Genomic DNA, 26,473 nt, shown 5'->3' on the forward strand with positions numbered 1-26,473 from the left:
TTGTAGTATAAATACCCCCTGGAAGTACTGAAAAAGGGGGTTGAGTTGGGTTGTATTGGATTGACATTGCTAAGTTTAGATCTAGTTTTACTTTACACATCATCTCTTCCATCTCTCGTACTTTTCTCTGAGCTATGAATAGCTAAACTCCCTCTCATTGGGAGAGGGAGCTCTGTTGTACTTGATGGATTAATGAAAGTGAATTTCTTCTTCTCTTCATCTTCTCTTTGATTTGCTAGAAGGAATTTCGTTCTTCATGCTTATGTTCAATCATCTTAGGAAAGAGGTTGAATGCAAAATGGGTTTCATGGGAACCTTGGAAAAGGGAACATGAAACCATGCTTGAAATCCCTTCTCACACTTGAGTAGAATCTGGGTTTTGGAATTGGATATGGTGACATATAATCCACCCATTATTTGGATCTATGATGATGTGTGGTATAATCAGGGACCAAGCATATCTCTTTTCATGAGCAATTAGACCAAGGAATTGGATGATTATCAAGATTTAAGAGATTGAGTTAACAAGGGATTGGGACTCAATCAATCATGATTGCCAAGAGGTCAATGAGTTGCATGATTGAAGGTGAGATGAACTGAATTTAATCCAAAGAGATCAACATCTCCTAATCCCAATGAATTCCCCTATTCTTATCTTCCACATTCTTTATAGCTTTCTTTTACATTCTGCTAATCCCCCATTCCCAATTACAATTCAGCCATTTATGTTTCTGTTCTTTACATTCTTACCATTTACATTCCTACACTTTATTGCTTTTCTTTACTTCCATGTTCTTTATAATTCTGCAATTTAATTTACACTACTCAATACTCTCTATTTGATTAGCATAACTAATTAACTCATTAGCTAACACTGCTCAATCAATCAATCTCTGTGGATACGATCCCACTCCTCGTGGGTTATTACTTGACGATATTTGGTGCGCTTGCCAAAGAACGGATTCATTGTATATGTGGGATAGTGAATTCCAGTCATCAGTTGTAGACCTCTTCCTCCATAACAACGTCTAGATCTTCTACCAACTCTTCTTCTCTAACTATTCCCTTGTTTCTTGCTTCCCTCCATAATCTAAGGAAGGTCCTCTCAAGTTCACTATCAAAAGAGGTTGAAACCCCTCTTCTACCTGTCATACACTCAATAAACAAAAAGCAAACAACAAGTGGAAAACTCACAGTTAATGAAAATTATGGTTAGAGCAGTTAAACAAACAGTCAGTGGGGTTATTGGATTAGTTCAGTAGGAAAGTAAATGAACAATGAAAAATGACTGAAAATGTAAAAGAAAATAACAGTAAACAAGAAAAGAAAAGAAAAATGTTCAATCTAGTTATCCTCTAATTTAATCTTTGTCAATACAAAACCAATCCCCGGCAACAGCGCCATAAACTTGGTACCCGAAAAGTCTCTCAACAAATTTTCACCGACAAGTGCACCAGATTGTCCTCAAGTAAAAACTCACAATAGAGTGAGGTCGAATCCCACAGGGATTGGTTGGTTGATCAATTTTGATTAGAGAATTGTTCTAGTTGAATTGAAGCAGAATTTGAATTTAGATTTGCAGAATTTAAATTGGCGGGAAACTTAAAGTGCAAAAAATATAAATAACAGAGTGTAAATGACAGAAATTAAATGGCAGAAGAGAAATTGCAGGGAATTAAAGTGCAGAAGCTTAAATTACAAGAAAGTAAATGGGAATGGAGATTTTTAAGCATAAATGTAACAGCAGAATTAAAAGAATGGGTGAGATTAGAAATGCGAAGCTCATTGGGATCAGGAGATGTTATAATCCTCCGGATCAAGTTCATTTTCATCTCTTCCTCAATCAATGTATTCATTGATCTCCTTGGCAATCTTAGGTGAATGGATCCCAATTCCTTGGCAATCCACTCTCTCTAAGCTTGAAAAATTGCCCAATTCCTTGATTTAATTTCTCATGAGAAGAGATGAAGTATGGTCACTGATTATACTACCTGTATTTCCAAATCAAAGTATTGGTAGGATTAAATGTCACAATATCCATCCAAATCCCAATCCGGTCCAACATGAGAAAGTAATTCTAGCATGATCTCCTCATTCCTCTTCCAAGGTTCAGAGGAGATCCAATTATGGATAGCTTCTCTTCCAAGACAACTACCCAATTGGATGAAGACCGAAAGCTTTCTAGCAAAATCAAGAGAAAAGAAAGAAGAAGAAGAATGAAAACTAGTATTGATCCATTGAATTACAACAAAGCTCCCTAACCCAATGAAGATGGGTTTAGTTGTTCATAGCTCATTTCAAATCAAAATGAAAGAAAAGTACAGAGAAGTGGAGAAAGTACAAAAGAAATTATTGCAGAGTCTAATTCTAGATCTAGATCTCAGTCAGCCAAAAAGCCCCCTTCTAACTTACACTCTCTGCTATTTATACACTTTCTTCAACTAGTCTTCAAGTCTTGGATGTGAGCCTTGGCCTTTTGTTGAAGCAGATTGAAGTGGATTTCCATTATGTTGAGGAGAGAGGTGCTCAATTTCATAGTTCTGGTATCAACGTTGGGGTCAACGTTTTTAAGCAAACGTTGGGTCAAATGTTCTTTTAAAGAAAATGAATTCTGGGTGTTTTAAGCAACGTTTGACTCAACGTTGGAGCACCAACGTTTGCCTATTCACGCGTACGCGTGGCCCACACGTATGCGTGAATGGTCGATTTGCCATTCCACCCGTCCGCATTCCATATGCGTGTGCGAGATTGGAATGAAATGCCCGTCCACGTGTACGCGTCGCTGCAAAGTTCCCAACTCCAGTTTTTTGAAAGCTTATCGCAAACGTTGGCCTCAGCGTTGGCTTGGCAACGTTCCCTTCAATGTTCGTCTACCCATGCATGCGTGTCACCTACGCATGCGCGTGGATTGTCAAACTTCACGCCCACGCGTATGCGTCGCTTACGCGTGCGCGTCGATGCGCTTTTCTCAACTCCAGATTTGAGCCCTGTATCACGAATGTTGGCCTCAGCGTTGGCTTGGCAACGTTCCTTCCAACGTTGTTCTATCCACGCGTGCGCGTCACCTACGCGTATGCGTGGATTGTGTTTTTCAATTTTTAGAGAACATAACATTGGGGGTAACGTTGGTGTACTAACGTTCCCTCCAACGTTAGCACCAAAAATTTGCTTTTCCTTGCCCTTCTTTCACGTTTGAGGCAACGTTGGTGAGCCAACTTTGGCCACCAACGTTGTTTCCTCTTCTTCCTTTCATGGCCATTATTCCTTGCTTTCCATGCTTTTTCCTTGCTTCTCTTTACCTATCATCAATCAAATATGCATCAAAGCTTTGCTAGATTCACAAGAGTTTGTATCAATATTAACACACATATAAAAAGAGCATAAATCACATGAAAATGTATCAAATTAATGTATCAAGGTATGCATGAACTTTTCATCCAAACACTTACTTATTGCTCAAGAAAGTGCATAAAACCTAATAAAAACAATAGAAAAAGGCTAGTGAAACTAGCCTAAGATGCCTTGGCATCAGTCATTAATCATAACACAATAACTATCAAGAGCTAATCCTATTTTATTATCTCCAACATCGGGAGAAAATCAAATAAGACTAGTTAATCTCAATCCATAAGTAGCATTAATGGAAATAAGATCAACTAACAACTCTAGATCACCAATCTAAATTCGGTATTAAGGACTCAAGATTGCCTAATTTCTCTTTCCAAGCCAAGAATGCTCAAAATCTACTCTAAAAATAACCCAAGCATTTTATCAAATACTTGGTGTGCATAAAAAGAAAAGCATATTAAATTGCAAGAATAAAAAAATCTAAAGCCACCAAAAGCAAGAAAATAATAATAACAACTCAATTAAACAATAAGAAACATAAAAAGGCATCAATTGCATTAAAAAAATTGAAATTAACAAAAGTTCATCACATAAAAAGTAGCTCAAAAGAAAAATTAACAAGAAGAAATAAAATTGCAAGAAATAAAAAGGCATAAAAGAAAAGCATGGTAAAATTGCAAGAAATATAAAATCTAAAACTACCCAATGCAAGAAATCAATAACAATAACTCAAACAAGCATGAAAAGAACATAAAACATCAAATTACATTAAATGAAATTAAAAGTAACAAAAGTATTCATAAACTAAAAAGAGGCATAAAAGAGAAATTAACAAGAAGAACTAAGATAGAGAACAAAGATGTAATAACAAAAAATTGTAAGAAAAACTAAATGAAAATAAGAATTGAAACCTAAATCTAAGATGAAATTAAACTAAAAATCCTAATTTCTAGAGAGAAGAGGGAACTTCTCTCTCTAGAACTAACTTAAAGTATGTTTTCTATACTATCTAATTGCTCCCCGTTTCCTCTTGAATTCTGCATCAAATAGCTTCAAAAATGAGTTGGATTTGGGCTTGGATGGCACAGAAATTGCCCCCAGCGTGTTGCCTTTAATGAGGTCACGTGACACTTGTCACGGGTACGCGTGACTGGCAGATTTCCTTTCCACGCATACGCGTGGGCCATGTACACGCATCGCCATGAATTCTGCAAATGCTTATTTCTTCATGAATTCTCTACTTTGCATGCTTTTCTTTTCACTTCTTCCACCTAATCCTTGCCTTATGAATCTGAAATCACTCAACAAACATATCAAAACATCGAATGGAATTAAAGTGAATTAAAATTAGCTAATTAAAGGCCTAAAAGACATGTTTTCACTATTAAGCACAAATTAGGAAGAATTACAAAACTATGCTATTTTAGTGAATAAATGTGAGAAAAGTTTATAAAATCCACTAAATTCAACACAAGATAAACTACAAAATTGGGGTTTATCAGGCTCTGTATGGTTTTTCACTGAGTGAGAAGGCTCGAGCACTGAGCTCTGTATGCTAGTACCACCTTTGTCTGAGAGTGGTTGAGGCTTAGGAATTTTGAATAGCAAATGGTCCTCATGCATTCTTAGGACTAGCTCTCCGCTCTCCACATCAATCAAGGTTCTCCCAATAGCTAGGAATGGCCTTCCTAGGATGATGGAGTCATCTTTTTCCTCCCAAGTGTCAAATATCACGAAGTCTGCAGGAAGGTAAAGGTCTTCAACCTTTACAAGGACATTCTCCACCAATCCATATACCCGCTTTAGGGACTTGTCTGCCATCTCCCGTGAGATTCTTATGGGTTGCACCTCTTGAATACCCAGCTTCTTCATCACAGAGAGGGACATCAGATTTATGCTTGATCCAAGGTCGCATAATGCTTTCTCAAATGTGATAGTCCCTATGGTGCAGGGAATTACGAAGTTTCCAGGATCTGGCAATTTCGGAGGTAGCTTCTTTTGCACTAATGCACTGCACTCCTTGGTTAGCACCACAGTTTTATCTCCCCTCAGGGCCTTCTTCTCAGAGAATACACTTTTCAGACAGGCCATATAGGGAGGCTTCTTCTCCAACACCTCAGCAAAAGGAATATTGATTTGTAACTTCTTGAACACACTGTCAAGAATTTAGCAATTTGCTCATCCTCGGTCTCTTTTTTCACTTTCAGAGGGTGTTGTTCTTTAGGCTCCTTCATCATTACTGAGGCTTGTACTACTACACTCCCAATCTTCTCTTGAAACTCTTTCTCCTTCAATTTCTCAGCAGCATCCTCTTCTTTAGGCACGGCCTTCTTGCCCATAATGAGGTCTTTGTACTCTTCCCTTGTACTTACTTCTGTGTTGCTTGGAAGAGTGTTAGGAGGTCTCTCAGGTATCTTACTGCTCAACTGACCCACTTGTATCTCCAAGTTCTGAATTGAAGATCGAGTCTCTTACATGAATCTGTGAGTGGTCTTGGAAAGATCAAAGACTATTGTGGCTAATTTGGAGAGGCTGTGTTTGGATGTCTCCATTTACTGCTGAGAGGGTTGTAACTGCCTGTTGTTGAACCTATTCTGATTAGTTCCATCCTGATTATTGTTGAAGCCTTGTTGAGGCCTCTGCTGCTCCCTCGACCCAAAGTTAGGGTGATTCCTCCATCCCTAATTGAAAGTATTTTCATAAGGATCATTATTGAGATTTCTAGAGGAATTTTCCATTTAGTTTACTTCTTCCATGGTGGGCTGAGCAATGTCACCAACGTCCTCTTAGTCATATCATAGGATGGATATATGTATATATATATGTGTGATTATTAGTTTGATATCCTATGATGACTTTACTTGCTCTCTGTTTACATATTCTACATTATGATTTATTGTATGCATGTGTTTGTTTTCCTTTAAAAAAATGAAATGAATGATGACTAACTCATGAAAGACCGATAGTGCATCAGGCTTATATGTATATAAATAGTACGGATTCTAGAGTCTCATAGATCTATGAAAGCTGACACCTAATTACTGGTAGTTATCCGAACCTGCCAGAAGCTAGCTCGTTAAAAGTTTAGTAGGAGTAAATATATTTTTAATATTCTTATATATCAGTGACATGTAAATTATTAATAAGGTTATATACTCAACTCTAAATAAGACAAGTATAGTTTCATTAGGTGCCTCAAGATTGTTAGAAAATTATTATTTCTTATAATCTATTTTGGGCAACACATATATTAACTATAATCGCAAATTAAGTTATTTCACATTAAATTACTTATATAATGGTAATTTCATTTATTATCATAAATGTTGAATTAAATAAATCATTATTACTTTTGATTTGGAATTAAATGATAATAAAACCAAAGATACTATTTTATTTGAGATTTAGGGTATAATGGGTGCCACATTTAAATATAAATAGTGACTTCAGAATTTTAGTCCTCAACACATCAAAACCGCCTTTATAGCTCTTTTTCCATCAAAGGAGTTGTGATTCAGCCCTATCAGGGATACAGAAGGCTTTGGTTAAGAAAGATCAAAGAACCAAACTCTCTCAATTATACTCACAAAATCAGGTACATTTCCACGCTCTCAAATATCTATTTCTTAATGATTTAACATGGATGATCTTAGGATTAAGAAACCAAGAATTTCCAACAAGCTTAGGTAAAGAGAGTAATTTAAAAAATTTAGATAATTTTTTAGGGTTTGAGTAGTTTTGTTAATTGAAACCCATCTTTTATGGATACAAAATTATTTTTGTTATTTTGTAAGTGAATTTGTCAACGTTCAGAATATTTATAGGTTAAAATAATTATTTATCCTATGCAATATGTGAAAAATAAAAAAATTAATAAATTTAAAAAATATTACTAATTTTAAATTTTTGAAATGGAAAATGAGAGAAATTATTTGAAGCACTAATTTTGATTTGCTCTTTTTTTTTTAATTTCAATAACTAAAATGAGCTATGAACAAAAATTTAGGAGTCAATTTGAATCACTTACAATGATAACACATGGAATTAAACAAAATTTAGGAGTCAATTTGAATCACTTACAATGATAACACATGGAATTAAATTGGCATGTGGATAAACTATGTTATGATACGTGACGCTACGTCTTAGAACACACACAATGTGTCACTAGAAAATACTTCATCACTTTATTTCAGTAGCCAAATCTTGTTCAGACATGTGGAATTAGTTATTTACCTCAATATACCACATTAGCAAAACATTATGAAAATCTCTCAAGGTGTTAATATGAGTTACAAAGAGAAAATTTAAAGTCCAAATTGAGAAAATTGTCAATTCACTACAAGAAAACACGTCTTTTGCCACGCTTTTAAAGCGTGGCAAAAAGCTGAAAAAAGCGTGGCGATAGCTTTTCGCCACACTTTTTGAGCTACCGCCACGCTTTTGAAAGGGTGACCTATCAAAGGGTGGCGGTTGCTCTATCGCCATGCTTTTTGCAGCCTATTGCCACGCTTTTTTACAAACTGCCACTTGGAAAAGCGTGGCTGTAGGTGGGAAATATGGCCACGCTTTTAAAGCGTGGCGATAGGTGGAGATACGGACACGCTTTTAAAGCGTGGCGATAGGTAGAGATACGGCCACGCTTTAAAAGCGTGGCGATAGGTGGAGATATGGCCACGCTTTTAAAGCGCGGCGATAGGTGGAGATACGGCCACGCTCCATAGCAAAATATATAGCCACGCTTTAAAAGCATGGCGAAAGCCTTGTTAAATTAAAAAAAAATTCTTTTCGTTACTTGATCTTCATTGCTACACAATATAAATTTTCAATCTTTTTTTATTACCAAACCTACAAATATAGTATGCAATTTTTATTACAAGACAAATCAAACAATAATTAGTGAGATATATAATTTACTATAATTGTTTTATACATTAAAAAATTATTACTCAAATACAAAATAAATCTCGAGTTCAGATTCCAAAACTAAAAACCGAAGAAAAATACAGAAACAATACAAGTTAAAACTGCTCATAATATATCAAATTACACTAATAGAGATGATCATCAACCTAAATACTTAGTAAAAGATCAAAATCAACCTAAAACTGCTCCACTTTGTGCATTAAGGGTTCAAGTTATCCATTCCAATACTAGCCTGCAGCAAAATATCAAGAACAAATTGAACCAACAAAAATGATATATATAAAAATATTATAAGAAATAATCTAATTTATGCATGTATTAATAATTCCAAATTAAACCAGGTTCACATTCTACTATAAAAATTCATTAGCATTGTTATGCTAATAGGAATAAAAATTCCAAACACCTTGCACATCTATTTATCTTTATTATTACAAAAAGTAATAGGCACCTAATGAGCAGCTTCTACCTAGCATCCATTTACAAATAGTGGCAGTGGTATTCCAAACTCATAGTAAGTGAAAATTAGTGAAGAAAATGGATTGAACTACATTTTGAATCCATAAAGTTCACCATTTCGCCAATTTGCATTTGGCAGATATTGCACTCCCTTGGAAGTAAGGCTTGGAGGTTCTCAACTTCTTCATAGGTTGGTCTCTTATAGTCTACTGTCTGTTAATCATTTAGCAAAAAAATTAGATCCTTAGAGAGATAATAAATTCTCACTATTTTATTTTATTTTATTTAGAAAAAAAAGACCCATAAGCGAGGATTATCAAATACTGTTAGATTGAACCACAGATAGCCAGAAATTGAATTGAATGCTCACTGATTGGTAAATGCAAATCTAAAAGTACAATAACACGAAACTAAACTATGCTCAAAATACCAAACTAAATTATTGAACAACTATAAAGCAGATGCATTATTAGCTCTTTTTTCAAGCGACAAAATTATTTATTTGCAAAACCAATAAAGCAATAAGGTTGATGCAGAATGCTTAAGGTATACCGGTGAGGGAAAAAATCTGCATCCTGTTGAAGAATCCAAGAAAGCAGTGAGATCAACTATGTCTTCAAGTTTGAACTTTATGCTAGTCTCTTCTTCAACCTATCAGAGGCACAACTAAGCCATAAAGAGAATTGGAGAGAGAGAAAGAGAGAGAGAGAGAGAGAGAGAGAGAGAGAGAGAGAAGCCTCACGAACTGTAGTGCCAACGAAATCACCCTTGTCATCATCCAACATTCCAACAGGCAATTCCAAAATAATTCTTCCAGTAGGAACCCTTGCCTGATAAATAAAAAATAATAAGCATAATATGGAACTCTAGTTAAAATGTTTGAAAAAAAACATAGTTCTCTCTGCAAGGATCCAACATCTAAGAACCTGTTCAGTAAGAACAGCATAAGTTTCACCATCTGATTCCAGAAGTATCAACACAGTCACAGCAGGTCCTCTTGCAAATACAATACCTGGAACCTAATCACGGTTTACTTTATTATATATAAAGAAAGAAATCAGCATCAGGTGCAAGTGCACAAAAATTACAAGAAAAAGAGAAATGATGGATGCCTGAGAACATAAGGTAAAAAGCAAAAGATCCTAATAGTTGTGCATTTTAGATACCACATAGCTCATAATGTGGTATGCCTATGAATCAAATACTATTAATACATTGCTTGTCATGATGAGGAATCCAATTTTTGGATATTGAAGCACAAGAAGCTATTTTTGAATAATATATATAGAGCATAACAGGTAAAATGTCTACTAGTTCATAGCCCCTTGCTAAAATTAACACAAGAAAATAGAAACATAGACTGGCTTATAAATGTCAACTTTAAATTTGAGAAACCCAATGCGCTTTCCAAACATGTCTACACCCTGTTTACACCAAAAAGAGTCCAACTAGTTTCGTTGATTTTGATTTGAGAACATGAATAAGACTAAAAGACTAATAGGTTAGTCAGTTACTTAAATTACCACTTAACAAGGCCTAATTATCAGAAATCATATCCACTTTTTAAACACTGATGATGCAATTACTAGAATTAGAACTTGTCTCAGAGCCAAGGTGCCATCAGCTAGAATCCCAATCTCACTTTGCAAGTTATGCAACCATTGCTTGAATAAAGAGGAATCAATAGCTTCGACTTCTCAAGGTTATACCAGTCCCTAAATCAGAGAAAAAAAATCACAACTCGAACAATAAACAAACTCAAGGATGACAAGCAACATTTCTTGAAAAGCCAACGAAAATTACATCATTCCTACATCTAGTTCAGGTTTCAGTCACATACTTCCCTGGCCTGCTAGCAAAATTCCAAATTTCCAATCGAAAAAATATCAAACAAGGGCAGAGGACAGAGTAGTACCAAAAGGAAGCTGATTTAGTGAAGAAAACAAATAGAAAAGAAAAGAGGAATACGGAACTTAAAAAAAGAATCACAGGTATAAACATGTAACCATAGGTGCAAACACACAAAACAACAACAAAATATTCTATAAACAAGGTTATCATATTAAAGAACCCCCAAAAAATTGGCTCATGAATGCATTTATAAGCAGATGGAATTCAAAATTCCAGAGGCTTGAACTCATAAACAAACCATCCTTTATTTCATCGTTATTTTTCAATTCCCGTTCCCCACCAAAACCTCCCCCAAATTGTGCACAACACTAAAAAAACCCCTAAAATTTGCAAATGCACTGCTGGCGCGAATTGAAACATGAAAGAAAGAGGAGAAGAACCTGAAACAACGCAACGAAGCAAATATTCCTTCAACAAGGGCAAGACCGACATCGACACCGAGCAAGAGATGCAGAAAACAGTTGCGGCCTCCGAGCTCTGACACCGAGCAAGAGACGCGGAAAGCCATTGGCGCTGACGCTGATGGTAAGGATGCTGGTAACGGCGACGAGGAGACAAGGCGGAGAGGGAGCGGAGGCTAACGGCGCAGCGAGGGTGGTGCTGGAGACGGCGGGAATGTGAGCTCGAATAGGGTAGCAAGGGTGAAAGAGTGACCAAGGGATGTGATGAGCTCGATGAGGGTAGCCCGATAAAGGTTGGGGACGGGTTGAAAGAATGTCAATTGGGTTGGGGACTGGGTTGGGGGCCGGGTCTTTAGGGTTTTTTTTTTTAAAAAAAAAGCTTTTGGCCACGCTTTTAAAGCGTTCCAAAAGAGTACTACGATATGGCCACATTTTGTAAGCGTGGCCGTAATGAAACTCTGTCCCCCACGCTTCTAAAATGTCCCTGTTTCTCTCAAAAGCGTGGCAGAAAAAAAACGTGGCCGTTTCTCTAATCAATTGCCACCCTTCCAAAAGCTTGGCCGTTGACCCTTTTCGCCACGTTTTTAAAGCGTGGCAAGAAAAAACGTGGCCAAATCTCTTTTCAATCGCCACCCTCACAAAAGCGTGTCCATTGACCACTTTTGACCACGCTTTTAAAGCTTTTAAAGCGTGGCAAAAAAAAGCGTGGCCATAGACCTTTTTTCTTGTAGTGATTTAAGAGCCAATTTAAAGTTTGAGTCAAATATTATGGGCCAATTTAAGTATTAAGTCCATCTCAATCACATAAAGTATACAATTAAAGAGAAAATACTTAAATTAATTTTTAAAAAATTTTAAATCACACACTTTAGTCTTTAACAAATTTTATTATTCTTGTGGTTTTCATAGTTGAACCCATCTGTTGTTCCCCAAATCATCAAATTAGTGTTTGGCAAAAGCATAGTGAATATTCAAACGGACGTTTTCACTTGTCCCTTTTTTTTTAATTATTAACAATTAACGATTAGTGAATTACTTTATTTCAAAATTACCCTCTTATGCATACACTTTGTTCTAACTCTACTGCAGCTGCGGTGGTGGAGGCTATGGCCACCACAACATTATAGTAGGAACAAGGTGTATGGATGGAAAAATGATAAATTTGAAAATAGAAAAAAAAAGTAATATCGTAATCAGTTTCAAAAAAAAAAATTAGTCAAATAATTTCACACTTAATAAATTTTAATTACTAAATTAGTTTTTAATATTTTTTTTTGTCTCACATCAAATTTTAATAAAAAGTTAGAAAAATCAGTTGCTGTCTATTTAATAGAACACATAATATATAATCTCTAAATTTTTAAAATTTTCATATTACTCTTTTCATATAAATGAACAAACTGATGTAGATATTAATTTAATTTGTCTAACAGAATAAAATTTTGGGGACTAACTTAGTAATTAGAATTTGTTAAAAACTAAAGTTTTAAACTAAAAATTCTTAAAAGTTGATTTGAGGTATTACTCTAGAAAAAAACTAGAATAATGGATGGATAATACTAAAATTAGAAAAAAATTAAGATATTGGAGCAAAATTAGAATGGACGGATAAAACAAAAATCTTTTAAAAATGTTGGAGTAAAATGAAGATGTTTTAAACATTGAGGGATTTCATTTTCTTTTTGCTAAATTATAAACGAGATAAATGGCCTAACAAACAACAAAGAAAGAAATGCTTAAATATGTCTTCCTTCTCTAACCTGAGTGACTAAAGCATAAAGGGGCAAAGTCACATAGCTGCAAAGAACTTGAATGACGACTCTGAAAAAATTGCCACGCCTATTATTAGTCTACAATTTTAACAATGCAAGCTTGTCCTATCTCCAAAATACAAGAAACAAAATCATCCTTGGAAAATAAGAAGAACTTACCCGATTGAAATTCTCAGGACAACATCTACAGTTGTTTTGTGAAAGCAAGAACGTATCGAGAATTCATACTGGAACAAAAAAAAGGTAAAAATTAGAATGTTCTTTTTAGTATTGCTGTTTCTACTGATCAAGTGTTCAACGATTGTAATACCCGTATTAACATTAGAATTCAACATGAGATGTATGTAGTAGTTATCTTCTAATTAGCCATGCATGCATGAAGCACTATGTAATGGGCTACAAAACTTTGGGATAATGGTTACCACAAAAGCTAGTTTATATGGTGAAAGAGTCTAAAGTCTTATTAAGCTATTTTTCAGGTGTTGGCCCTCCGATAGAGTGACTCTTTTACAAGTATTATTGATTCTGTAAGACTCATAATACACTAGGTTTGGGTTTAAAGTTTTTGGAAGAATGGAAGGGAGCTCTAGAAAATATACAAGGGGCTTCCATCATTTTGATAGGCAATTTTATGATGGAAGGAGTTTATGTGATTTGACATGTTTGATATACTAATCAAAATTAGTTTTGGTTAAAAATTCAGATTTTAGAAATTTTTTTTTATAATCTTCTTCCAAACAGATTATTTCAAGGCAGAGAATCTACATGAAACATCTTTGTCACCCTTATTAGGTTATCTAAGCATTGTTAGAATATGTTGTCCAAATACTATCGCTAGTGAAGCCATCAAATCACAAACTTCAGAAAAATTGATACGGATGTTAACTTACGGTGCTCCAAGCCAAAAATGCAAGCTGAAATGCATTCTGCACCACGGAAGCAAAATAGAGTTTCAGAACACAGGAATGTTAGAATTTGATCAAATAGTAAACTATCTAAACAATATCCAAAAAATTTTAGTTCTGATGCAATGAATCCCAGAAGAACTAAAAAATCTGATAACCCATCATCAAAGACGGGAAATTCGACAAAATGATCATTGTTGGAGATTATACTTTTTAAAGGTTGTCTTTAATTAAGTCATGGGTGGATGATTTTGTCAAGGTTAAATTACTCTTTTAGCCGCTATAGTTTTATCCAATTTATAATTGAATTCTTATACTTTAAAAGTTTTTAATTGAATTTCTACAACAGTTTTAAATTTGTAATTATGTAATTAATGTTCTAAAACCATTTAACTTAACGGAATATACTAATACTAATGGTGTGAGATGGAAGAAAAAAATGTTTATTATTAAAAAAAATATAAAAAAATAATATTTTATTTAAATATTGGTGTTTGGAATATTTTATAGAATTGTAAAAATATCAAAAATGTAGTTCAACATGTAGGTAATATGTTGCTCAACAGACAAGTTTCGTGTTAATGTGTCGGTCATTCAGCAACACGCAGATAACGTTTTGTCTGCTGTCTACATGCAAGAGGCAACCTTGCTTTAGAAACAAGTGATATTTATGACTTTAAACCCACTCCTAGTGTATAAAAACGGAGGAAGAATGAAGTTGGGCTACATATCATTTTCGTTCCCCTTCACTATCACCATACACCATACATTCTCAGCTCATCAAGCCAAGGTGTATGATCAGTGGCTCCAAACACGCGAAGGCTACGTGTCTTCATCCAAGCAGCACGCAAGCTGCATGTTAACCATGCTACGCCACGTATTGGCCATTTATTGGGATTTAGGGTTTTGAATTAGTTTTAAGATTGAGATTAGAATATTTAAAATGGTACGTAATTATACGTCCTCTGAATATCATATTATCAATTATTTGGGACATTCTAATTATGTAAATTTGTTATTTTTAATTAATTTATTAGTATTTACTTGATTAACATTAATTAAGTAGTTTGGTATTATTCATTTAGAGCTTCAGAATCTGAAGGCGTTGGCAACTTGGAAATACAAAGGCGTGTTTGCCAACAACTCCTGCGATTCTGGCAGGCTGACCATGTCTCCTTCAATGGAGCATAACTTGATCTACAGAGATCCAATTGAGGTGCTTCAAGTTGCATTGGAAAGCTGACATTCAGAGCTTTCCAACAATATATAATAGTATATAGTGAAGCATGTAATTGAAGCTCAAATCATGGTCATCTTTAAGCCCCAAGAACAAGAGCAAAGACTTGGACCTCCAGGGAACTAACACACACGTTGCTAACTTGGGCTTGTGAAGGCGTTATTGCCACTAATGCCCAAGTGACCCCTGGAGCTTGGTTTTGGTTCAATTAAATTACTTCAAGGTCCATTCAACCTCAAGCAAGCAAAGCCCATAAATCTCAACCAATCAAGGCCATAAGAATGATCTAGAATAGTTAATTTCATTTTGATTATAATTTGCTTTTAATTTCATTTCAATTTGCAATTTAGGAAAGCTTATATAAAGGCATTAGCTTCATAAAATTAGGGAAGGTTGGATTGGGGGAGAGAGTGAAGACCAATTTGAATTATGTGAATTGGCACACTCCACTAGGAGTGGGTCTTCAGACCCCTCCCCTCATACTCTCTTCGTCACTTTCTCTTTTCTTCTTCCTTAGTAGTAATTTAGTTTAATTTGTAATTCTCATTTATGAATTCTTTAATTTTCAGTTTTGAATTCTTAATCTTCATCTTTCATTTTCTGCATTTTAACTTCATGCAATTTGATTTTTATTTGAGAGCAATGACCACTTAATTCCCTCTGCATTTAGGAAAGGAGCTCTGTTTTAATTTTGTTTGAATTAATGTTTATCTATTCTTCTCTTCTTCATTATGATTTCATACTTGGATATCTTTTATAATCCTTGCAAGAGAGTTTTTTTCTTCAAAGATCCTTGGATCTATTAGAATCCTATTGTGAACCTTGAGAGAGGGAACATAGGATTCAGTTTGAATTCTCTTGGCATAATGAAGTTGATTCTTGATTTAGAGTTAGTACGTGACATATAACCACTCTAATATTGGGGTCTTTGGATTTATGTAGTATGAGATTAGAAATCATGTTTGTTTATCTAAGAGAGAGTCTTTGTGCTTCATAGATCCAATTACTACCGAGAGGGGGATTGGATCTACTTGAATTACATGTGAGCCTTGAGAAAGGGATCATGGAATTCAGTTTGAGGCTCTTCTCTGATAATCCTCTTGATCAATACATTCTTAGTTGGTATGTGAGATGTAACCACTTTGAATTGAGGTCTTGAGGGTTGTGTGGTTTTTGGATGAGAAATTGAACTTCATCTCTTCTCATGAGCAATTAGATCACGAGAGTGGTAATTGATTGTGTTGAGAGAAATTGAGTCACCAAGAGATTGGGATCCAATTATTTACAATCTGCCATGGATCTATCTTACATGATTGAGAAGGAGTGAGACCCATTGATTCAAGAGAAATCAACATCTCCAATCCCTTATGTCTTCCATCTTTACTTCAGTCATTTACCTTCTTGCAAATTTAGTTCCTTGTACTTTAACTTCCTGCATTTTATTTCCCCTACACTTTACTTTGATGTTATTTACTTTCGTGCAATTTTACTTTCCAGCAATTTATATTCTTGCCCTTTACTTTTCTTGCACTTTATTGCTTTCTTTTAATTTCTAGTCATTTATATTTCCTGTTGCTTATCACTCCAAAATGATTGTCTAACTAGAATAATCAATTGACTATTGATTGCTTAATCCTTTAATCCTCGTGGGATCGACCTCACTCTTGTGATTTTTATTACTTGATGCAACCTGGTATACTTGCCGGTAGTTATTATGGAGAATTAATTTTTAAGTATCAAGTTTTTGGTGCCGTTACCGGAGATTAATTGTGATTAACAATCTACCGGTGGTTGATTACCTATATTAGACACTTTTTTATTTCTCTTTGTTTTAGTCATTATTTTGTTTTTAATACTTTCTTCTATTGTCCCCAACTATTTGTGTTAATGCCTCACCAAGAAATCCTTACTCGTGACAATCTTTTCTTTTGGTGATTGTGTTATTAACATACAATAGTTTCTTTTGCTTAGTTTCATTCTAAATAAATTGGCATATGATTGCATTCTAAGTTTGGTGTTGCTATGCAACAAAATTTATTTCCAGTCTTTCCTGGATACTTGCATCAATTCCAAGTGAAATTGTCACACTAAGTTTGGTGTGCCACTTATCTTTCATGCAATGTATCATGCACACCCCACTTGTTTTTGCAATCAATGTCTCTGTTTCTTGTGCCTTCATTGTCATTTTTTTTTTTATTTCGCTTGCTTGAACACATGTACTACAAACACTCCACTGTTAAAAACACTCATGACCCATCATAAACCCCATCACCACTGTTTTAATTGTTGCTTGAGGACAAGCAATCATTCTAAATTTGGTGTGGGAGGTGGAAGAGTAGGAGGAAAATGACAACAACAATGAAGATGAACTATAAGGTGGTAAAGCTCCTTTTCCTCTTATTTGTTTTCAGCACTTTAAATTGCATGATTGTCTTCTATCTTTGTATGCATATGTGATTACTCCTTGTGAATAAGCATAATTTGATATTTGATTTGTAACATGTTGCTATGATATCATGATTATCATCCTGAATTTTACTTGCACCCAATATCTCTAAGAATACAACAAAGAAATCATTCATTTGAAAGGAAAATATTGAAGAATTTTATAAATCTTGGGGCAAGCAAAAGATTAAGAGAAGTGGAGGTTCTAATTGTATGATTATGTATTGAGGTTGCATATTTGTGAAAACTTGCATGGGAGCTCATAGACAGGAAATGAAGTTCAAAGAAGTATTATGGAGATTCTCAAACATCTATTGATCCAAGAAGTACCAATAAAAGAAAGCAAAACAAACTGAAAAACAAAAGAACATGGCAAAAGGCTATGAGCATCAATTACTAGGAAGAAAAAGAAATAAATGAGAACTCAAAGAGTTACTATCCTAGTTAAATGCTTGTGGTAGAATTGTGTCAAAGAGAGAGGCTTGAGCAAGTAAATCCTAAGGGGTGCTTCAACACCTAATACCTTAAAACCAACTGGTTTGGGAGTATTGATTGAAAGCTTATCTAAAGAGCCGCTTTGAGACATGACACTTAGAGTCGAGGTCAAAATCCAAAAAGGAAAAAAGGCTAGAAAATAAGTGCTACTTCAAGGTGATTATCTATAAAGAGACTTCCATAATATCATTTGAATGAAAGTCCTAAGATCTAAGACTTCTAAAATGTAAGGACTAATGAGCACTGGAATCCTTGCATAAGCATATAAATTGGAGTTCACCCCACTATCACATAATTACTTCACCCACTAAGGCATCATGAGCAATTCTTCAATACATTCCAATTAAGAGAATTCTTTGTGCATAGTTCTTTTCTTGCTTGAGGACAAGCAAGGTTTAAGTTTGGTGTTATGATGCCAGGGTATCTTGGCTAGTTTTACTAGCTATTTTTTGTGTGCTTTAGGTTGGTTTCATGCATTTTCTTAGGCAATAAGTAAGTTCTTGGATGAGAAATTTATGCTTGTCTTGATTCAATCAAACATGGTTGATTTTGTGCATTTTCATGAGATTTATGCAAAGAATTGTTTGATGCTATGAATGATGCATTATCTTGTGATTATAGCAATACTTTGATGCATTTTGTTTGGTCAATGAAGGCCAATGATGAAGCAAGGAAGCCCTGGAGCAAGGAGTGCTTCTGGGAAGGATTGGCACGTTGCCAACTTGCACTACTACTTGAGTGCTTGGCAACAACGCCAAGAAGCAAAACTTGGCAAGAAGGATGAAGGCTCGAGAACGTTCCTCACCTTAGAATTGTGTTGGCGTGTTTGGCAATAACTCAAGGCGACCCTGGATGATGATTCTTCTACCCAAGCACGTTGCCAACTCCAGGATACATGGGCGTGTTCAATGACAACGCCAGGAAGCAAGCATAGAGCCATGAGGAAAGCTCAAGCACGTTGCCAACTCCAGGACACATTGGCGTGTCCGATGACAATGCCAGGAAGCTTTGGATGGTGAAGAATGGAAGCCACGATCACGTTGCCAACTCAAGAAAGCATTGGCGTGTTTGGCAACAACGCCAGGAAGCTTTGGATGGTGAAGAATGGAAGAAGAACGTTGCTAACTTGGAAATACAAGGGAGTGTTTGCCAAAAATGCTAGTGAGCTTGGCAGCCTGACCTTACCTCCTTCAATGGAGTATATCTTGAGCTACAAAGCTTCAAATGAAGTGATTCCAACAACGTTTGAAAGTAGACATTCAGAGCTTTCTAACCATATATCATAGTATGGGGTTGACATTCGTTTAAAGCTTCAAAAGCGGGCTTCATTTAGAGCTTCAGAATATGAAGGCCTTGGCAACTTGGAAATACAAAGGCGTGTTTGCCAACAACTCCTGCGATTCTGGTAGGCTGACCATGTCACCTTCAATGGAGCAAAACTTAAGCTATAGAGATCCAATTGAGATGCTTCTAGAGCTTTCCAACGATGGATAATAGTCTATAGTGAAGCATGAAATTGAAGCTCAAATCATGGTCATCTTTAAGCCCCAAGAACAAGAGCAAAGACTTGGACCTCTAGGGAACTAACACACACGTTGCTAACTTGGGCTTGTGAAGGCGTTATTGCCACTAACGCCCAAGTGACCCCTGGAGCTTGGTTTTGGTTCAATTAAATTACATCAAGGTCCATCCAAACTCAAGCAAGTAAAGCCCATAAATCTCAACCAATAAAGGCCACAAGAATGATCTAGAATAGTTAATTTTCATTTTGATTGTAATTTGCTTTTAATTTCATTTCAATTTGCAATTTAGGAAAGGCTATATAAAGGCATTAGGTTCATAGAATTAGGGAAGGTTGGATTGGGGGAGAGAGTGAAAACTAATTTGAATTCTGTGAATTGGCACACTCCACTGGGAGTGGGTCTTCGGATCCCTCCCCTTATACTCTCTTCGTCCCTTTCTCTATTCTTCTTCCTTAGTAGTAATTTAGTTTAATTTGTAATTCTCGTTTATGAATTCTTTAATTTTCAGTTTTGAATTCTTAATCTTCATCTTTCATTTTCTATATTTTAACTTTATGCAGTTTGATTTTTATTTGAGAGCAATGACCACTTAATTCCCTCTGCATTTGGGAAAGGAGCTCTGTTTTAATTTTGATTGAATTAATATTTATCTCTTCTTCTCTTCTTCATTCTAATTTCATACTTGAATATCTTTTATAATCCTTGCAAGAGAGTTTTGTTCTTCAAAGATCCTTGGATCTATTAGAATTCTATTGTGAACCTTGAGAGAGGGAACATAGGATTCAGTTTGAATTCTCTTGGCATAATGAAGTTGATTCTTGATTTAGAGTTGGTACGTGACATATAACCACTCTAATATTGGGGTCTGTGGATTTATGTAGTATGAGATTAGAAATCATGTTTGTTTATCTAAGAGAGAGTCTTTGTACTTCATAGATCCAATTACTTCCGAGAGGGGGATTGGATCTACTTGAATTACATGTGAGCCTTGATAAATGGATCATGGAATTCAGTTTGAGGCTCTTCTCTCATAATCCTCTTGATCAATACATTCTTAGTTGGTATGTGAGATGTAACCACTTTGAATTGAGGTCTTGAGGGTTGTGTGGTTTTTGGATTAGAAATTGAACTTCATCTCTTCTCATGAGCAATTAGATCACGAGAGTGGCAATTGATTGTGTTGAGAGAAATTGAGTCACCAAGAGATTGGGATCCAATTATTTACAATCTGCCATAGATCTATCTTACATGATTGAGAAGGAGTGAGACCCATTGATTCAAGAGAAATCAACATCTCCAATCCCTTATGTCTTCCATCTTTACTTCAGTCATTTACCTTCTTGCAAATTTAGTTCCTTGTACTTTACCTTCCTGCATTTTATTTCCCCTACACTTTACTTTGATGTTCTTTACTTTCGTGCAATTTTACTTTCCAGCAATTTATATTCTTGCCCTTTACTTTTCTTGCACTTTATTGCTTTCTTTTAATTTCTAGTCATTTATATTTCCTGTTGCTTATCACTCCAAAATGATTGTCTAACTAGAATAATCAATTGACTATTGATTGCTTAATTCTTTAATTCTCGTGGGATCGACCTCAGTCTTGTGAGTTTTATTACTTGATGCGACCCTGTATACTTGCCGGTAGTTATTATGGAGAATTAATTTTTACGTATCAATTACCATTGCTAAAGTATTTACCTCTAAGAATTTTGGATGATAGGGAAGTAGGCTGTGTTACGAGTCGCCAAAACTGTTTGCCTAAAAGCGTCAGATTTCAGATTCTGAGATCTTTAAATCCAAGGTCTCCTTCTCTTCATGGGTAAGTCATACTCCCAGCCAATCCAATTAAGCCATCCACCTTTTAGAACCTTTTTATTCCCACCAGAACTGAGAAAGTAGAGAGTGAATTTTTGAAATTAAACCATCAGACAACTTGAAGCAAGACAATGTATAAATAAGAATAGCTTCTCCCACTGCCTTAAACAATACGAGTCTACCACCTGACGATAGAAGATTGCGCTTCCACCCTTGGATTTTTTTTCCGAACCTTTTTCTTTGATCATACTAAAAGAAGCCTTTTTCGATTTAGAGACTGCATACGGCAAACCCAGGTATTTATCCTGAAGCCCAATATGATTAATATTCATAGAGTTAGCCAGTAGTGAATGAGTAGTGGAGAAAATATTGTGACAAAAGAATACAGCAGATTTATTAAGATTTACCTTTTGGCCACTGATGCTTTCATAAGAATTCAACAAATGCAGGATATTTGAGAATGCTTCAGGATTAACCTTACAGAATAAGATGGAATAATCAGCAAAGAGGAGGTGGTTGACCTTGGGACATTGCCTATGTATCTGAAGACCCTGAATTAGTCTGTTTTATTCTGCCTTGTGTAGCAAGAAGGAGAGACCTTCTGTACAGAAAAGAAAAAGATAGGGAGATATAGGATCTCCTCGTCAAATACCTTTATTTGGTTTGAAGAAACCATAGGATTGTCCTTCCACAATAATAGAATAAGAAATAGTTGTCACTAATTCTCGAATTCACATGATCTACCGGGAATCAAAACCAAACTTCTCCAATATAAACCAAAGAAAGTGACATTCTACCCTATCATATGCCTTACTCATATCTAATTTTAGCACCATTTTATTTTTGAGTCCCTTTTTTTTTAGCAATTAGGATATTATCAAAGATTAATCTGCCTTTAATAAAAGTACTCTGCGTAGGGCTAATTAGTCTATTCATCATACCCTGAAGTCTATGTACAAATACTTTGGAGATAATCTTGTAAAAGACTGAGGTTAGGCTTATCAGTCTTACTTGAGTCATATCTTTAGCATCAGAAATCTTGGGAATAAGATAGATCTGAGTGTGGTTAAAATCCTTCAAAATTTTGCCCCCTAAAAAGAAGCTCTTAACTGCTGGAAACACATCACCACTAAGTATGTTCCAAAAGCTTTGAAAAAATTTTGCTGTCATATCATCATCTCCTAGAGCACTTTGAGGGTGAATGCTAAATGTTGCATGTTTCACTTCCTCCATAGTCACTGGTCTTTGAAGCCTACGGTTCATGTGAGCTGTAACTTTAGGTTCAAAATCAGTAAACAGAGGTTCAGGGTTCTCATGACAAGTGGAGGAAAAGATGTCCTTGAAATAAGATTCAGCCACAGAAGCAATACCAGTATTTGAAGTAGCCACTTCACCATCACTGCCAGTTAGTTGCCAAATTTTATTCCTTCGGGTTCGATTTCTAAATTTCTAATGGAAGAAAGGTGTATTCTGATCACCAGATTTGAGCCATTTGACTCTAGAATTATCTTTCCAATAAGATTCCTCATTTTGCAATGCTTTTTCAAGTTTGTCTTCTATTTCTGAAATGATGTCGCCTCCATGAATTCCTACTAAACGAAGTTCCTCTAATTCAGACTGTAGTAAATCAATCTCCACCTTCGAATTAGATCTGTGATCTTGCTGCCATCTGACAATCTTATGCTGACAACGCTTTATTTTTTGAGCTAGAATATACATGGTTGAACCATCAACCTGTTCGTGCCAAACCTGTCTAACAATCTACCTTATTTCATCATTAGAACACCATCTTTCTTGGAATTTGAATCGGCATTTAGATCTCTCAGTTCTCGGATTAGAGTCTAAGAGACGAAGGGAGTGATCCAACCCTGATTCTGATAGTCTAAGAACCGTTGCATTGCGATAGAGTTGCTGCCAATCAACTCCTACCAGGAATCGGTCCAGTCTTTCCTGTATCAACTCATCACCCCTCCGTCTATTCGACCAAGTGAATGGTCTTCCGACCATACCAATATCAATCAGGGAATTATCATCAATAAAACTGTTAAAAGTTTTAATAGAAGAAGGAGATTTAGCATCCCCACCTGCTTTCTCCAATTGATTAGAAATGGCATTAAAATCACCTATTAACACAACATTACCATCGAACTGTTAGATGACTGAAGTTAATTCAGCAAACTGAGCCATTCTATGTTGATCATTTGAACTGAGATAAACACCTAGAATACCATAGGGATCATTAGAACCAGCTATCAGAACTGATGCCGCAATGAAGAATCTACCATGCTGTAAAATCTGAACAGTGCAACCATCCCTCCATGCCATTGCCAAACCCCCTGATAATCCATTCGGATCCACAATAAACCATTCCTTGAAACCACAAGATCTTAGTTTTTCTTCAACTTATCGAGATTGATTTTTTGTTTCACAGATAAAACCAACCTCGGGGGAGTAGGATTTGTAAATCCCTTTAAGATTGTGGATTGTCAGGGGTCTCCCCAAACCCCGACAATTCCACGAGAGCAGTTTCATATTTCTTTGGGTGCCACTTGAAGGCTGGCACCCTCCACCATCATAGCCTCAGAGACACTATCATTGAGACAAATTTTTTTTTGAAATATCTTCAGTACCATTACCTCCACTCCACCTTTTGAAATCTATCACAGATTTTTTAGCAAGTTATTTTAGGTTTGGCTTTTTGTTCGCCTTTTTAAGCTTGGATATGACGTTGTTATTGCGTTGGACATTATTCATAGGATAGGATATCTCCAATAAAGCATTAGAAGAAGAATTAGTATCAGTAGTCATACCTGTATTTTCTGATTCACCCTCATTTTCTGCTCTAAAACCCGAATTGGCAGTAATTTTTTCATTATTCTTTTTTTTTCTGATAATCTTGCACACTCATTTTGAGAAACTATCAAAAAGCTAAGCAGGTGGAGATTTTTTCTTCGATTGAGCTGGAATAGAATCATCCCGAGGTTAGTTAGGATTGAAGGAAGCTCTCTTTTCAGTTAAACGCCTACCGACTTGATCTGCCTTAAGCCATTCACCAACTCTATCTTCCTTGATATTGTTTTGGGCAAAATCATCAATAAAAAATTGGCAGTTCTTAGATTCATGTTCCATTTTTGTACAATAAGTACAAAACACACCTATATCTTCATAGCGTACTCCAATTTTCAGCATTTTCTATTAAGATCAAGCAATTTCAGTGTATCCCTCACTTTTTTATCACCGTTCAGTTCCACTTTAGCCTTCACTATGCATGTATCTTTGCCTCTAACTTCAAATAGAGCAACATCTTCAATTTCACTAAGTCTCCCACCCAATTTTCGACCAACCTCAAGCGTTTTGTATTGTTCAAGCAATCTCCAAAATTGTGCCCATACAGAAAAAAAAAGAGATGTGATTATGCTCCATGTTTATTGACTGCTTCCATCTGCGAACATGAATAACATAATTCTTGAATAACCAAGGCGAACCCCTCTCAATTCGAGTCACATCAGAGTCATTCTCAAAGAAAAATTGAAACTGATTTCTGAATTTTTCGACTACTCTGAATCCTTCTGGTTTATTCCATATTGCATAGAGAGCTCCTTCCATGGTACCTACGAAAAAGATCCAATCCGAAAAAATTCTTCCAGACAGGCTCCGTGTGTAGGCTTGAATTCCTTCCGAAATATCTTCATAAGCTAAAACGATCAAATTATCCTCCTGATCACTATCAATTATATGAGGGTTTTGAGTCTCTGATTTGTTGTTCATGGTGTATAAAAAATCAGAATTGGTATTTAATGTTCCAGAGAGAAATAAGATATATAGAATGAGTGAATTAGAAAACGGAATGAATTAAAAAAGAAATGAATTGGGAGAAAAAACGAAAATTAGGGAACTAAGTGGGAAAGAAATTAAGAGAAGAAAGTAGAAGATGATAGAAAAGACTTTGACCAAGAAAAGACAAAAAAAAAAGCGTAACCATGGAGGCGGCGCAGTGAAATCCTGGCAGAGCGTGGACGAACTCATGGGGTGCTAGATGAGGAGTACGTACTCCCGCTTTTCAAATATAATTGATTATTTAATCTGTTAAAGTAGTTGCATACTAAAAGATTAAAATATTAGATTAATGTAGATACTCTCGTTTTTCAAATTATTATAAATTCAAGTTATTTACACTGTAAACGAGATAAGTAATAGTCACCCAAAAAAAAACGAGATAAGTAATAAGATACAAAAATATAAATTGCGTTCAAATTATATAAAGTGAATACCCCACTCAGCCCCTAACAATTATCTCGAAAGGACAATGAGGCCCTAAGAAAAAAACACCCAATTCAGCCCCTAATATTTTTTTTAGGACTGATTAGTCCCTGTGCAAAAAAAACAACATTAACTTTTTTTTGGTACAAGAGCCTCGTTGTCCTTTTAAAATAATTGTCAGGGATCGAGTTGGGTTTTTTTTTTGTTAAGGACCTCGTTGTCTTTTGAGATAATTGTCAGGAGATATTTTGAATTTTATTCAATTATTATATATTGATAAATAAAATATTTAAAATATTTGTTTAAAAAAAATCATAACTTACCTTATTCCTACAACGATTTTGAAATCCTCTTCAAGTGATCTATGTATATACTTCTGGAAATCAAATTTGGCTTCACTTCCTGGTGCCAAATGTGCCTAGAATAATCACACATGTTCTATTATATTATATACTTGGAAGCCCTTTTAAGTTAAAGGAAAAAAAGATAGTATCTTTCTTTTTTAATTACAAACTCACCATGATAAATCCATGTCGTAATGCTACATAGTCAGCTTTAGTAACTGATCCGTAAAATTGTCTAAAGAAGCTCACCTAAATTCAGCAAAATAAGAAAGAAATTCATTTGTCGGTGTCACTTAAAGCAACTCTAATGCTCATTTTCATTTTAATTTTATTTTGAGTCTTATAAATAACAATTTAATTAAGAATAATTATTTAAATAAGTTTTTGAAGTCTTTAAAACTAAACACTTTAATTCTTTAGATTTCAAAATATATAAAATAATCCTTTAACATTTAGTTTTGTTAGACAACACAGTTTCTTCCATTAGTTACTAACGGTATGCTGACGTAAAATATTGACTCGTATACATAGTTATTAAGTGTCTACGTGTATAATTTAGACAAATTAATTCCAAAAATAAAGTACAATATTTAAAAGTAATATCTTTTTTTTAAATTATAAACTCTAAA

General features: G+C 35.2%; 2 protein-coding genes and 2 long non-coding RNA genes across 6 annotated transcripts; all 4 read right to left on the bottom strand.

The window, feature by feature from the left end:
• LOC107607621 lies at positions 4,607–5,687 on the bottom strand. The gene is made up of 3 exons (XM_016309551.1): positions 5,505–5,687; positions 4,870–5,463; positions 4,607–4,639 (listed from the first exon to the last, which is right to left on the bottom strand). The coding sequence occupies exons 1-3, from the start codon at positions 5,685–5,687 to the stop codon at positions 4,607–4,609; spliced, it is 810 nt and encodes a 269-aa protein (XP_016165037.1).
• LOC107608156 lies at positions 8,305–9,829 on the bottom strand. Of its 3 annotated transcripts, none has more exons than XM_021106216.1 (5): positions 9,660–9,829; positions 9,476–9,563; positions 9,286–9,384; positions 8,848–8,946; positions 8,305–8,506 (listed from the first exon to the last, which is right to left on the bottom strand). In XM_021106216.1, exons 1-5 carry the CDS (start codon positions 9,689–9,691, stop codon positions 8,474–8,476), a joined length of 351 nt encoding a protein of 116 aa, XP_020961875.1. In that variant the 5' UTR covers positions 9,692–9,829; the 3' UTR covers positions 8,305–8,473. The 3 variants fall into 3 exon arrangements, with proteins under 3 accessions (XP_020961875.1, XP_020961876.1, XP_020961874.1); XM_021106217.1 differs by having other exon boundaries at positions 8,826–8,946; XM_021106215.1 differs by lacking the exon at positions 8,305–8,506 and having other exon boundaries at positions 8,671–8,946.
• Positions 11,941–14,001, bottom strand: LOC107608158. Its single transcript, XR_001612741.2, has 4 exons — positions 13,708–14,001; positions 12,977–13,044; positions 12,806–12,866; positions 11,941–11,964 (listed from the first exon to the last, which is right to left on the bottom strand). It is a non-coding gene; the product is annotated as an uncharacterized LOC107608158 (long non-coding RNA).
• On the bottom strand, positions 25,597–26,102 carry LOC110264331. The gene is made up of 2 exons (XR_002350323.1): positions 26,019–26,102; positions 25,597–25,918 (listed from the first exon to the last, which is right to left on the bottom strand). It is a non-coding gene; the product is annotated as an uncharacterized LOC110264331 (long non-coding RNA).

The sequence above is a fragment of the Arachis ipaensis genome, chromosome B07, assembly GCF_000816755.2.
Source record: "Arachis ipaensis cultivar K30076 chromosome B07, Araip1.1, whole genome shotgun sequence".
In the NCBI taxonomy this organism is placed as follows: Eukaryota; Viridiplantae; Streptophyta; class Magnoliopsida; order Fabales; family Fabaceae; genus Arachis; species Arachis ipaensis.

Bases quoted from the DNA above. Each gene is read 5' to 3' on its own strand.
- LOC107608156 (XM_021106215.1), bottom strand. From the start codon at position 9,691: ATGGTGAAACTTATGCTGTTCTTACTGAACAG. The intron at 9,564-9,659 runs GTTCTTAGATGT...TTTATTTATCAG, and splicing joins ATGCTGTTCTTACTGAACAG to GCAAGGGTTCCTACTGGAAG. The intron at 9,385-9,475 runs GTGAGGCTTCTC...TGCCTCTGATAG, and splicing joins TTTCGTTGGCACTACAGTTC to GTTGAAGAAGAGACTAGCAT.
- LOC107607621 (XM_016309551.1), bottom strand. From the start codon at position 5,687: ATGGGCAAGAAGGCCGTGCCTAAAGAAGAGGATGCTGCTGAGAAATTG. The intron at 5,464-5,504 runs GTGTGTTCAAGA...CCTTTTGCTGAG, and splicing joins AAATTGCTAAATTCTTGACA to GTGTTGGAGAAGAAGCCTCC. The intron at 4,640-4,869 runs GTGAAAAACCAT...GAGTGATTTCAG, and splicing joins TGCTCGAGCCTTCTCACTCA to ATTCATAAGGCAAGGATTAG.